Source organism: Neofelis nebulosa, chromosome X, assembly GCF_028018385.1.
Source record: "Neofelis nebulosa isolate mNeoNeb1 chromosome X, mNeoNeb1.pri, whole genome shotgun sequence".
In the NCBI taxonomy this organism is placed as follows: domain Eukaryota; kingdom Metazoa; phylum Chordata; class Mammalia; order Carnivora; family Felidae; genus Neofelis; species Neofelis nebulosa.
Genome location: NC_080800.1, coordinates 95,011,404 through 95,022,785, shown reverse-complemented (window position 1 = coordinate 95,022,785; position 11,382 = coordinate 95,011,404). Strand labels below are relative to the sequence as shown.

The window sequence follows — 11,382 nt, the reverse complement described above, 5'->3', positions numbered from 1 at the left end:
TTTGATCTCACAAACTGTGAGAGCATGACCTGAACCGAAATCGAGTCAGATGCTCAACCGACTGAGCCACCCAGGCACCCCCCACAGCAGTGTTTTTAATGACTACAAAAGTATTGCATTACATAGCTGGACTTGTTTCATTACAAGATGTATCGTAGCACATTGCTATATTTGCTGGCTGCCGAGTGGAAAAATACGACCGTTTTCAGTTTGGCTGTAGTTACCAAATTGCCTTCAACCAGCCATAAACTGATCATTCTTCCATCTGGGCGTTAGAGAAAGCCTGTATTTGCATACCTCCACCAACAGATCACTTATCATTGTTTTTTTAATGTTTGTTTTTGAGAGAGACAGAGACGGAATGCGAGTGGGTTAGGGGCAGAGAGAGGGAGACACAGAATCTGAAACAGGCTCCAGGCTCCGAGCTGTCAGCACAGAGCCCGACGCGGGGCTCGAACCCGCAAGCTGTGAGATCATGACCTGAGCCGAAGTTGGATGCTCAACCGGCTGAGCCACCCAGGCGCCCCAATCACTTTTTTTTTTTTTTAATTTTTTTTTCAACGTTTTTAATTTATTTTTGGGACAGAGAGAGACAGAGCATGAACGGGGGAGGGTCAGAGAGAGGGAGACACAGAATCGGAAACAGGCTCCAGGCTCCGAGCCATCGGCCCAGAGCCCGACGCGGGGCTCGAACTCACGGACCGCGAGATCGTGACCTGGCTGAAGTCGGACGCTTAACCGACTGCGCCACCCAGGCGCCCCCTCACTTTTTTTTTTTTAATCAATGAAAGGCAGTTTGTTAAAAAGGCAGTTCTCTCAAATGTTTCACTAAGTGAAAAAGCCAATCTGAAAAGGCTGAGTACCGTATGATTCTAACTATAGGATATCTGCAAATGGCAAAACTAGGGACACACTAAGATCAGTGGTTTCCAGGGCTTAGCAGATGGGGAGGGATGAATGGGCAGAGCACACAGGAATTTTCGGGCATTGAAACTATTCTGTATGATGCTGTAATGGTGGGCACGTCATTATACATTCGTCAAAACCCACAGAATGGGGGCGCCTGGGTGGCTCGGTCGGTTAAGCGTCCGACTTCGGCTCGGGTCACGATCTCGCGGTCCGTGAGTTCGAGCCCCGCGTCGGGCTCTGTGCTGACAGCTCAGAGCCTGGAGCCTGTTTCCGATTCTGTGTCTCCCTCTCTCTGACCCTCCCCCGTTCATGCTCTGTCTCTCTCTGTCTCAAAAATAAATCAACGTTAAAAAAAAAAAATTAAAAAAAAAACAACCCACAGAATGTACAACAGCAAGGGTGAACCCTAACGTCAACTATGATCTTTGGGTGATTGTGATGTGTCAGTGTAGGTCCATCAATTGTAACAAATATACTGCTCCAGGGAGGGGTGTTGATAGTTGGAGAGGCTATGCATGTGTGGGGGGAGGTGGTACAGAACTCTCTGTACCTTTCCATTTTGCTTCCAACCTAAAACTGCTCTTAAAAGACGTCTACAAAAAAAAAAAAAAGTAATTCTTGGTTCGTTTCAATTGCATAATCCTCATTACTTGTGAGAACCAGCATTCCCTTTATATGTTCATTGGTTATAATTTTTTGAATATCGGACTCCTTTGCCCATTTTTTTTTTAAAAAGATTATTTTTAATATTTATTTTTGAGAGAGAGACTGAGTGTGAGTTGGGTGTGGGCGGGGGAGCAGAGAGAGGGAGACACAGAACTTGAAGCAGGCTCCGGGTTCTGAGCGGTCAGCACAGATCCCGACTCGGGGCTCGAACTCATGAACTGTGCGATCATGACCTGAGCTGAAGTCAGATGCTTAACTGAGCCACCCAGGAGCCCCTAAAGATTTTATTTTTAAATAATCTCGACACCCAACATGGGGCTCAAACTCACAGCCCCCTGAGATCAAGACTTGCATGTTCCACCAACTGAGCCAGCCAGATGCCCCTGCCCATTTTTCTAATGGAGCTTTTTCTTTAGAAGACAGGTCGTAAGATGTGATTGTCCTTATCAGTTACTCCGGTATGTTTGCAGTAAACTTGTCTTGTAGTTATTCCTTAAAGCCGTTTAAAAAAAAAAAAAAAAAAAATCTAATGTTTATTTTTGAGAGAGCAAGAGAGACACAGTGTGAGTGGGGGAGGGGTGGAAAGAGAGGGAGACACGGAATCTGAAGCAGGCTCCAGGCTCCGAGCTGTCAGCACAGAGCCCAACGCGGGGCTCGAACCCACGAACCGCAAGGTCATGACCTGAGCCGAAGTCGGACGCATAACCAAGTGAGCCACGCAGGCGCCCCCACAAACATCGTTTTATATAGTGTGCCAGAAAAAGAGAATGTTGGGGTGGGGGTGGGGGGAAATCTGGCAAGCGCTACTGGCAAACTAAGGGGCAGAAACATGAAGAGACTAATTATTATGTAAATGCCTTTATTTGAACTAATACATTGCTACCAGATTACATCACTTTTCAGAGTTAGAGTAACATTATGATCTTGAAAACTATAGCAAATAGCTGGACAAAGCAAGAGTACATTAAGTCCTACATACATATTTTTATTCTTTAGTGACCACATCTCCTTGTCTTAGGTGTAAAACTGGAAAATTGATGGTACACTTAGCATATCCTGTGTACGGTCCGAGCACACTCTCTCCTCAAACGTGTCATTCAACAACATTTTTAAATCCAAAGAGAGAGTCTGAGGATACAGGTTGTAACACAAAGAAGCATATACTGAACCAAGTGTTTTAAGATAAGATGCGTCAATTGTTTACAGCTTGGGTGTGAGAGGCCAGGGTATGCAAATTGGAAGGTCCGTTTTGTTCCTCTACCTATAATGTATGGTTTTTACTTACTTGAAGACCCCTTAAAAAAAGTAGCAAAATCAGCAGTCTTATTTAATGTAATCAAAATATTCTTAAATGTACAAAAAAGATCATGTAGAAAGAATACTGTAAAAAGATACTGATTTTCAGAATAAAAGAATACGAAAAGCTTCTATTACATTCTGCACAGCCAGTTACTTCTGCCAATTTTCAGTACTACGAAGAGAAAGCAAAAGGTACTCCTATCCAAATACCCTCCGACCACAGGTCTCGAATGAGAACGAGCATACTGGATGGAAAGCAAAATTATGGTCTAAGAATATTCATATCCAATCAACTAAGCACGTCTCAAGATGTGGATGTTCTAGGAGGGAAAAAGATACACAGACATAACATACAGCAATGGGAAGTATCCAGGGCAGCAATCTAGGAGGAGAGAGTAAATGAGTTGGCCGTGAGCACATTTCAGGGGTGCCTGACAAATCCAACCTCGGCGATGGGAAAGGGGAGTCGTTTTCATTCAACCTCTTTCCCCTTTGGGCTCTCAGGATGACCAACAGTTCCTTAAGCCATGAGCACATCACCTGGAAATAGCTGACCTGGTAACCATGCACCTGGGAGCAAGGCTGTTTGTATTCAAATTGGTTATTTTACACTCTCTTCATTCCCCTGCCCATCAAGCATGCAAACACGGTCATGACCATCTTGGGCTTTACTTCCACAAGGTCTTCGGGGAGAGCATACACCCGGGCCCCAATTCTTCTAGCCATGGACACCGCGTACCTGTTTTTGGAGGAAACAGAAATTCAGATGAACTTCTTGTTAGCGAAGGACAGGAGAGGAGACGTCGGTTTCCTCTTATCATTTGGCTGGGATGCAAAACTTTCATAGTGTGGGAGTTCGGATGGGAACATTTTGCTTTTTTTGTTCTCTGTTTTGTTTTAAAGTTTATTTCTATTTATTTTGAGAGAGAGAGAAAGAGAGAGTGCATGCATGTGTGGGAGAGGGGCAGAGAGAGAGGGAGACAGAATTCTAAGCAGGCTCTGCACTGTCAGCCAGAGCCTGATGTGGGGCTCGATCTCACGAACTGCAAGATCATGACCTGAGCCCAAATCGAGAGATGGACGCTTAACCGACTGAGCCACCCAGGTGCCCCTCAGTGCCACTTTTTAAAGGCATACCTATAAACACCAGCCAGGTGAAACATCGATTTATGTATTTATAGCTTATTTCCTTTTCTATAAGGAGTCTGATCTATCCACACATCCTATTTTTCATTAGGATGTTTGTCTTTAAATACTTATTTTTCAGAATCTATTATTATAAGTTCAGCCCTTGTCTCTTCTTTTTCATGCAAAAATTTTTCAAAACTTAGTATTTAGTTTATGGTGTGCGTCACAGTTTTTTTTTCAGACGCTTAATCAACTGAACCACCCAGACGCCCCTGGTTTTGTTTTGTTTTGTTTTGGTTTTTTTGATGTCACTCTTAAGTGACACCAGATTTTTAAGCTCTACTATTTGGGACAGGTTTTATCCACTCCATTTCTCCAATATGCAATGAGAATTAATTTTGGAGCACTGACATGACATGACAATGAAAAAATATGTATATATAAAATATATATTATATATAAAAATATATATAATTATCCAGACTGGCTATATAATCAATGTTGACAGTTTCATTGAACACGTAATAGGATAACAGACACTCTCATGTGATCTTAGAGAAAGGGGGTGGAAATCTGTGTCACATGTCAAATCCAAGCTGCTTTGGTGGATACAATGAATACTTCCAAAAAGTCAAGGGCGGGGAGTCTACACGGTACACGAACGGAGTGGTCAGAATAAGGAACGGAAAAGGTACACAAAGTATGGGAAGAAAGAACTGATGTGTCCAGTGGAGGAAATTTGCAAGAGCACACTTCAATTAATCCATGAGACATTTCTAGGTGTTTTGTGACACAAATCTTTGAAGAGGACCAAGTCACTGAAAAAGGAAAGTTTTTTGGTGGGCTCATTTTCAGTGTATGCTAGTCAAGCTTTCATGGGTCACCTGTAAAAGCAAGTCACAGTCTAGGTCTTTGGTGGAGAAGGGAAGGGACAGGTGGAAAAGCCCTTGTCAATATCGTTGGCTTGCAGAAAATTTTCAAGGCATAGGTAGTTTCAGTGGAGGGTTAAGCATCCTGCTCATTTAGGGACCAAGATAATAAACTCAACATATGTAGAAAAGGTGCTTTATGCCCACTAAAAAAGACATCAGTAAATAATGTGCTTCAAAAAAGAATATTTCTATCTACTCTTATCTATGGCATGAATGTTCTTTTTTTTTTTTTTTAACGTTTATTTATTTTTGAGACAGAGAGAGACAGAGCACGAATGGGGGAGAGAGAGGGAGACACAGAATCCGAAACAGGCCCCAGGCTCCGAGCTGTCAGCACAGAGCCCGACGCGGGGCTTGAACTCACGGACCGCGAGATCATGACCTGAGCCGAAGTCGGACGCTTAACCAACTGAGCCACCCAGGCGCCCCGGCATGAATGTTCTTAGCTCATTTTCCTCTTGTAAGTCTGTAGCTGAGTCACGTTAAAACCCAAAGTATATTATTTCGGTAATTCCCCAAAGCAACAACTGATTGAGCACCTACTATGTCAGGCACAATGCTAGGCTCATATATATTTTATTCATTTCAAAATCTCTAAGTATTATTTGTTCCCAATCTACTGATGAGTCTGAGGCTCAAAGAGGTATCCTCAGGTGACACCATTCTTCTTTTTTTTAAGATTATTAAAAAAATTCTTTTTTAATGTTTGTTTTTGAGAGAGAGACAGAGAGAGTGAGTGAGCATGAGCAGGGGAGGGGCAGAGAGAGAGGGAAACACAGAACTCGAAGTAGGCTCCAGACTCTGTGCTGTCAGCACAGAGGCCGACGCAGGGCTCAAACTCAGAGCTGTGAGATCATGACCTGAGCCAAATTTGGGCACTCAACCAACTGAGCCACTCAGGCACCTCTATTTTTTTTAAGTTTATTTATTTTGAGAGACAGAGAGAGAAAGAGAGAGAGAGAGAGATCACAAGCAGGGGAGGGGCAGAGAGAAGGAGAGACAGAATCCCAAGTAGGCTCCACGCCATCAGTGCAGAGCCCGATGTGGGGCTTGAACTCACAAACTGTGACATCATGGCCTGAGCCGATATCAAGAGTCGGAGGGACCCTGAACTGAAAGCGCCACCCAGGCGCCCCTTTAAAGTTTATTTTCATTTACTTTGAGAGAGACAGAGAGAGAACAAGCAGGGGAAGGGCAGGAGAGAGGAAAGAGAGAATCCCAAGCAGGCTCCACACGGCCAACGCAGAGCCCAATGCAGGGCCCGAACTCACGAAACATGAGATCATGACCTGAGCTGAAACCAAAGGGTCGGACGCTTCACTGACTGAGCCACCCACCTGGGCGCCCCTCAGATAACGCCATTGTTCAGCGGCAAATCTGAGCAAGAATGCGGACGTGCCCGGCTCCAAAGCCTGTGCTCTTGCCAGGATATTAATCACTACTATCATTGGTATCTCTTACTTGGCATTATTATGCTTGTCATCTTCTGTCAGATTGCCACTCTTAACAAGGTCGTAGTTTATGCAGCCCGGCTGGATGGCATCAATTAAATCCACAACCGCCAAGCTGGAGCTGATCGTCTTGTCCTAGTGTAAAAAGGACAATGAACCTGAGAGTTTCAGTATGCACAAATTAACACGTGATTACTTATAGATTACTTATAGATTACAAAGCCCAGTGAATTAAGAGAGTCTTGCACTGACGAAGAAACCCAACGGCTGCCCTTCCAAATTACTGACACTTTCCGGCAAACATAACGTCTAAGAGTCAAATGTGGAACTCTTACCTTAAAACTCTGAATGGAAGTTGATTTTCCAGCCTCACTCAATGTTCTGTTCACCCAGCTTACGATGATGTCGTCATTAGCTTTCTGCCCGTCTCCAAGGTCTTCCAGAACATTGAGGGTATATCTAAAAGAAGAAGCAGTGTTGTTGTAAGTGATGAATCACCAAATTCTACTGCTGACGCCAATATTGCACTGTATGTTAACGCACTAGAATTTAAATAAAAATTTGAAAAGAAAAACATGAAATTTGGGGGGGGGGGAGCCTATGTAACTTAGAACTGTAACATAAACTAATAATAAGGAAAACAAAAATAAAAGAGGTGGAAGAAAAGGTCCTAATCTACTTAAAAAAAATTATTTTTTTTGAGAGAGAGAGAGAGAGAGAGAGAGAGAGAGAGAGAGAATCCCAAGCAGGCGCCACACCGTCAGCACAGAGCCGGACGTGGGGCTTGAACTCACAAACCTTGAGATCATGACCCGAGCCGAAATCAAGAGTCAGATGCTTGGGGCGCCTGGGTGGCTCAGCTGTTTGACTCGGGTCATGATCTCATGGTTCGTAGGTTTGAGCCCTGTATCAGGCTCTGTGCCAATGGTGTGGAGCCCCCTTGGGATTCCCTCTCTCCTTCGTTCTCTGTGCTTTCCCCACTTGCACTCTCTCTCTCTCTCTCTCTCAAAATAAATAACACTTAAAAAAGAAAAGAGTCCGATGCTTAACTGACCAAGCCACCCAGGCGCCCTAGGTCCCAATCTATTTTAGGGAAAAATATGCAAACAATAGAAAGGTGCTTTGTCTTCTATTTCTTTTATCCCTTAGGTTTGAAAGACTAAAGATTTCATGGAAGGAAGTTCATATTATATGAAAAAAAAATTCAAATGGATCCAGGGACTGTTCATAATTTTTGCTTTTTTTTTTTTTTTTTTTTTAATTCACTGACACTAAATGAAGCTCAAGTCTGCATGCCAGGCTTCCTAGTAAAACAGGTGAACAGGGGTGCCTGGGTGGCTCAGTTGGTTAAGCATCTTGATTTCAGCTCAGGTCATGATCTCATGGTTCGTGAGATCGAGCCCCACGTCAGATCTATGTGCTGACAGCCTGTGTGGGATTCTCTCTCTCTGCCCCTCCCCGACTCATGCTCCTCTCTCTCAAAATAAATGTAAAAAACTTAAAAAAAATAAAACCAGGAAATATTCACAGTTCTGCTGCCTGGCTTTCAAGGAGGCATCTCCCACTGAACACCCAGCACGTATTCGTTACTTAAGCCCACTTAAGAGTCTAAATACAAACATTCAAAGACATAGTCACTGACACGTCTGCCTGAAAGTAACAAGAAGTAGATCACAGACCATTATTGCAGCGAAGCGTGAACAGCTCAAACTGCGTACCGCACCTTCTCATCAGCTGCCAGACCAAAGCTAAAGTCAGAGTTTGGTTTCCATCATTCAGGTCCTGCCCTCCGATACCGACCAGGGAGAATTTGGCAGGATGCTTCCCCAGTTCAACGGCATAGTTGCAGTTTTCCAGCTGTAAACGCACAGAAGGTAAACGGTTAAAGATTTCTCATCTGTTTACTCCGCGCACATATGTGAGTACGTGTTTGTGACGTGGGGTGCTCCACACATCAAAAGAAGTCAAGACACAGTTCCTGTTCTCAAGAAGCTCAGACTCAAGAGTGTTCTAAACGAAAGAAACACACGGAGAATAACAACAGCCCGTAACAAATCTGTGTGGCGACTGAATGATCTACCTTTTTCATGTTGGCTCCGAGTTTTGGGTATGGAGGTTTATTGACCTTACTCCAGTCAACAGGAACTTTAATTCGTTCGTACAACTGTAAGATTACCAAGGCGTCTTGTAGGTCACTAAAGATTTAAAAAGAATTCAATCAGTGTTTTCAGACAGCCGGACTTGGTTTCATGAAAAGGAGTAACAGTACAGTGGTGACTAAAACATAGAAAACCTGACCAACGATGGAAGAATAGCTGAAGAAGCTGTGGCATATATACACAATGGAATATTACTCAGCCATCAAAAAGAATGAAATCTTGCCATTTGCATCAACAGGGATGGAACTAAAGTGTATTATGCTAAGCGAAATAAGTCAGGCAGAGAAAGACAAATGTCATATGATTTCACTCCTATGTGGAATTGAAGAAACAAAACAGATGATCATAGGGGAAGGGAAGGAAAAATAAGATAAAAACAGAGAGGGATGCAAACCATAAGAGACTCTGAAATACAGAGAACAAACTGAGGGTTGATGGGGGAGTGGGAGAGAGGGGAAAATGGGTGATGGGCATTAAGGAGGGCACTTGTTGGGATGAGCGCTGGGTGTTGTATGTAAGTGATGAACCACTAAATTCTACTCCTGAAATCGTTATCACAACTATATTAACTAAATGGGATTTGAATTAAAAAAGTAAATAAAACCTAGAAAACCACAGATAATACCCCAGGCTCCTATTTTCTATCAGTCTGTCCCCAAAACAAAGGTAACATCATCTTGCTCACTTGAAATATTTATTGAGAGCTTACTTTTTGCAAGGGACTATTCTAGAAGCTGGGCAATAGGACAAAAATTCCCTGGCCTTACTTTAGAGTTACAGAGAGAGACAATAAACAAGTATATGGATAAACAGGTCATTTGATTTGGGGGTGTATATAACTGCTATGGAGATAAAAAAGAATTAGGGTTAGGGTTAAGGAGCGTTAGGTGCTGGGCCAGGTCTGAATTCGTGGTTTGAATATACTAAGGGAGTAAGGCATTACAGGCAGAAAAGAACATTCCATGCTGAGAGGACAGTGAACACGAAGGCCTCAAGACATCATGGATGGTCTACCTAAGGCATTTCTTGGTCTCTGTTTCAAAATATTAACTATCTGTTCCCTAGGGTGTTAGAAAGACATCCTTCCATTCTTTCACTTAATGATCACATAGAGAAATAATCTGGGCTTCTGCATATCTGGAAAATAATGATGGATGTCACCACTAAGCATTTTCCACTATAAATGACCACTGTAAACTAACTTTTTTTGAGAGAGAGGGAGAGAGTGTGTGCAAATGGGGAAAGGGGCAGAGGGAGGCAGGGGAGAGACAGAATCTTAAGCAGCCTCTACGCTCAGTGTGGAGCCCAACACGGGGTTCGATCTTGAGCTGAATTAGGAGTCAGACACTCCACCAGGCACCCTGTAAACTAACATTTAGAAAATGTTTAGAGCTGTAATTATTTCTGTGGCATCCACTCATGACGTTCCTAATTGTTTATAAGAAAAGTAGAAAAGCTTACGCATAGAGATGGTTTACATGGGGATTAACACCAAGAGAGTTCATCCAGTTACGGAAGGTTCTTTCTTCACGAGTTTCTCCTATTAAGAATATTCACAAAGTTTATATATTAATGCAACACCTTGTATATGTGCATATAATATGAAAGCATATGTAAGATTATTTCATTTCCTCTGTACAGATCTAGAGGTTTTCTCCAATATGAATCTCCAAACATTCTCTACACGTTCTCTCTAGATACATGCTTTTTATTGTTTTTATTTTTTTAAAGTTCATTTCTTTATATTGAGAGAGAGAGAGAAAGAGAGAGAGAGAGAATCCTAAGCAGGCTCCATGCTGCCAGTGCAAAACTTCAATGTGGGGCTCAGTCTCACAAACCATGAGATCATGACCTGAGCCAAGATCGAGAGTCGGACACTTAACCAACTGAGCTACCCAGGTGCCCCCAGATACGTGCCTGTTTTTAAAAATCTATTCATTTTATTTTAAAGTTAAAGAATGCAAATTTATAATCAGTTAAGCAATTTAGAGGTTTATGAAGTTTTAATAATCTTCTGTCCCTTGTAATCCTTCCCCAATATCTCCCAGAAGTAACTGATGTGATCAGTTTTACATTAAAAAATTTTTTGTGGTTAAATGAACCCTCTATACTCATGAATTTACTTCTTCTTTCTACACATTTATACATTCTAAGCTACACACGAGTACTCATTTTACATGCCTATAATACTACACCAATAAGTTACTTGAAACTGGAAAAGCATAAAGAGAGGGAGACACGGAATCCGAAGCAGGGTCCGGGCTCTGAGCTGTCAGCACAGAGCCCAACGCAGGGCTTGAACTCACAGACTGCGAGATCATGACCTGACCCGAAGTCAGATGCTCAACCGACCGAGCCACCCAGGCACCCCATTATTATTTTTTTTAGAGAGACAGCATGTGAGCAGGGAAGAAGGGCAGAGGAGAGAGAAAGAGAATCTCAAGCAGGTTCCACGCTCAGCACGGAGCGTGACGCAGGGCTTGACCCCACAACCCTGGGATCACGACCTGAGCTGAAATCAAGAGTCGGGCTCAACTGCCTGAACCACCCAGGCGCCCCTTAAAGATTTTATTTTTAAGTAATCTCTATACCCTACGTGGGGATCAAATTCAAAATGCCGAGACTGAGACTAGCACGCTCAACTGACTGAGCCCGCCGGGCGCCCCTAGTATTTTTTGAGTAGGGGAGTAGAAAAGGAATCGGGGCTAGTTCTGGTTAGTCCAACCATTGATGAATGAAATAATACTGTAAGTGTATAGGTCAAATTTAATGCATATGTACATTTGCGGGGGGAGAGGTTTAAAAAGAGATCCAATTCTAAAATATTAAAATAAAGCA

The 11,382-nt window shown here is 42.9% G+C and overlaps 1 protein-coding gene across 5 annotated transcripts in view; it reads right to left on the bottom strand.

Moving 5' to 3' along the window:
• Positions 1 to 2,417: 2,417 nt before the first annotated feature.
• Positions 2,418 to 11,382, bottom strand: part of PLS3 (plastin 3) — a 92,401-nt gene continuing 83,436 nt past the window's right edge. For all 5 annotated transcript variants that reach the window (XM_058714590.1, XM_058714594.1, XM_058714593.1 and 2 more), the window contains 6 exons: positions 10,006 to 10,084; positions 8,466 to 8,580; positions 8,109 to 8,242; positions 6,721 to 6,844; positions 6,396 to 6,520; positions 2,418 to 3,613 (listed from right to left, as the gene is read on the bottom strand). In XM_058714590.1, coding sequence (XP_058570573.1) covers positions 3,481 to 3,613; positions 6,396 to 6,520; positions 6,721 to 6,844; positions 8,109 to 8,242; positions 8,466 to 8,580; positions 10,006 to 10,084 — 710 coding nt within the window. In that variant the 3' untranslated portion in view covers positions 2,418 to 3,480. The remainder of the gene's footprint in view (positions 3,614 to 6,395; positions 6,521 to 6,720; positions 6,845 to 8,108; positions 8,243 to 8,465; positions 8,581 to 10,005; positions 10,085 to 11,382) is intronic.